The sequence below is a fragment of the Mastomys coucha genome, unplaced genomic scaffold (genome assembly GCF_008632895.1).
Source record: "Mastomys coucha isolate ucsf_1 unplaced genomic scaffold, UCSF_Mcou_1 pScaffold1, whole genome shotgun sequence".
Taxonomy (NCBI): Eukaryota; Metazoa; Chordata; class Mammalia; order Rodentia; family Muridae; genus Mastomys; species Mastomys coucha.
The window spans coordinates 24395607-24398310 of record NW_022196891.1 but is presented as its reverse complement, the minus strand read 5'-3'; the positions used below and the strand labels follow the sequence as shown (position 1 = coordinate 24398310).

The 2704-nt window shown below is 34.4% G+C and overlaps 1 protein-coding gene across 1 annotated transcript in view; it reads right to left on the bottom strand.

The window, feature by feature from the left end:
* Rab3gap1 (RAB3 GTPase activating protein catalytic subunit 1) overlaps positions 1-2704 on the bottom strand; it is a 66431-nt gene that overhangs the window by 60094 nt on the left and 3633 nt on the right. Inside the window, exon 3 of the mRNA XM_031381055.1 lies at positions 724-799. Coding sequence (XP_031236915.1) covers positions 724-799 — 76 coding nt within the window. The remainder of the gene's footprint in view (positions 1-723; positions 800-2704) is intronic.

The window sequence follows — 2704 nt, the reverse complement described above, 5'->3', positions numbered from 1 at the left end:
TCTACATAAGCTTAAGATCAAATTATATCCCTTCAGTAAACTGAGAAGTCTATTCTCAAAATATTCTCTTGAGGAAACATCTAAATTGTAGTTTATTAGCACATTATCAACACAAACTGAGTAAAGTAACTATAGCTGGTAATTACATAATAAGTTGTTATACCAAGAAGTTTCCTTACTAAATGAACTATTGGTAAGTCCAATTTCTCTCTGATCAATTTTAAAAAAATTGAAAAAGTACTAACTGGCTAAAGGAAAACTTTGATTTTGAGAAAAGTAAACTCAGAAGAAATTAATAAAACCATATAAAGAAATTTACAATATATAAAACTTTGTAATTTAAAAAAAGTTTCACAAGCAAGTCCTGGTGAAACATGCCTTTAATCCCAGCACTGGGGAGGTAGAAACAGGTGTATCTCTGTAAGTTCGAGGCCAGCCTAGTCATATAGTCATCACAGTGATCTATAGGACAGCCAGAGCTACACAGTGGGAGCCTATCACAATAAAATCCAAATCAATCAATAAACTTTGCAAATATCCTACATATATCATTTGCTACAAATTCAAATCCAAATTCTTCCAAATGCTATTTGATGTTCATAAGACTTCATACAACTTAAAAATTCAACATTTTAATGCAAATGCATTATTTGTAACAAGGGACATAAAAATAAAGATTTCAAAGTAAATACCAGTTTAGAGATACAATCGAACAGATCTGACCTTTTCCAATGGCTTTCCCAGAGAGTGTCCAATGAGTTTCCAGTCATTCAATACTTCTTCAACTTTGGAAATAAACCTAAGAAGGAGGGAAAACTTTCTAAATATATAACCAAACATTTTTCCTAGTACTATTCAATTTCTTTAAAAAAACATTTCCTTACATCCTAACATTTCGATTAGAGAATGCTCAATAAGTTTAATATGTGAGCCTAACTTAGGGATATAGAATAAAAGTAGAAACAATGTTGTCTAGTTCAAGAATTCTGAAGCTTTGATTCATTTAAATCTATTCACCCAATAAAAGCATTCTTTCCACAAAACATAAACTAAGAATAATTCCTCCTTTAATATGATAGAATAATTTAGGAGAGAAGCAAAACCTGACAGATTAAATTAATACTAATTAAGAACAGTTATATAGGCAGAGGTGGTGGTGGCACACGCTTTTAGTCCCAGCACTTGGGAGGCAGAGGCAGGGGGATTTCTGAGTTCAAGGCCAGCCTGGTCTACAGAGTGAGTTCCAGGACAGCCAGAGCTACACAGAGAAGCCCTGTATCGAAAAAAAAAAAAAAAAAAAAGTTATACAACTGATCACTTTTCCCTGCCCTTAAAATTTCCATTCCCAGCACCAACATGGTGGCTCACAACTAACTACCTGTAACTCTAGTTCTAGAAGACCCAATGCCTTCTTCTGACCTGATGTACCAGACACACATGTGATACACACACAAGGCATTCAAGCAAAAGCACTTTACACATATGACAAAACAAATCTTTAAAAGTAGACTACACTTGACTACCTGCTTATATTAGAAAAATGTGAAGCAACCTAGCAGCTGCAACTGCTACCTAAAACATCTAGAAAGTGCTTCTCGAGTAATTAAAATCAACTGTAGTCAAAGGCATCAGTTTTTTTCTTCATTGGCATTATGAGTTAATGCATTTCTTTTAAAACAGTAATGACATCAAATAATGTATCAGCCTATGATTTAACTGAACCTTCTCATTAACTCCTTAAAATTTCCATTCAGTAGACCAGTGCACACCCTTTAAAAATGGTTCTGAAGAACAGTTGAGGAAGTAAGAAAAAAGTCCGTATGTTAAGTGAAAAAAGAAAGCTGTAGAAATGAGCATTGATATAGTTTGATCTAAAAAAGATTACACACACACAATTAAAAGAAAATGTCAAAATTTAATAGCTATCTTTGTAGAAGGTTTAAATGTAGTTTTTACTACAAAGTATTGCTATAATAAAAATAATTTTAAAAATAATTTTCAGAATAAGAGAACCATCTTTTTAAAAATATATATATTTATATATGTTTGTATGTGAGTACTCTATTTGACCCTATACCTGCATGACAGAAGAGGCATCAGATCCTCCTATAGATGGTTGTGAACGCTAAGTGGGCTCTGGGAATTTAACTCAGGACCTCTAGGAAAGCAGCCAGTGTTCTTACCTGCTGAGGCATCTCTCCAGCCCCAAAGAAACATCTTAAAATACTTTACTTACGAATTTTAGCACTGGCTAGGAGACAATTATATCCTACAAATATTGAGATTTGACTGGAAAACTGCAGTAACTTTTTCTTTAACAGTTCTCCATATCTTAGCTGATGAGTCACTTATTCCTTTTCCTATACTAAGTTCTTTTGTACATGCTTTTGGAAAAACAGGCTTCTTTCCATTTCACTTTGTAGCTGTTATGTTAACTTGTAATTACAGACTAGTCACATTATCTGACTCATGTGTATTTCTTCTGCTAGACTATACTGTCAATAAGAGCAGGACCCTTAGCCAGGGAATGGGGAGGGTATATGTGTAGTGGCACACACCTTTAATCACTCAGAAGGCAAAGGCAGGTGGATCAGAGTTTGAGCTCAGCCTGATCTACAGTTCCAAGTTCCAGGACAGCTAGAGCTACACAGAGAAACTCTGTCTCAAAAAGTGAGAGAGAGAGAGAGAGAGAGAGAGAGAGAGA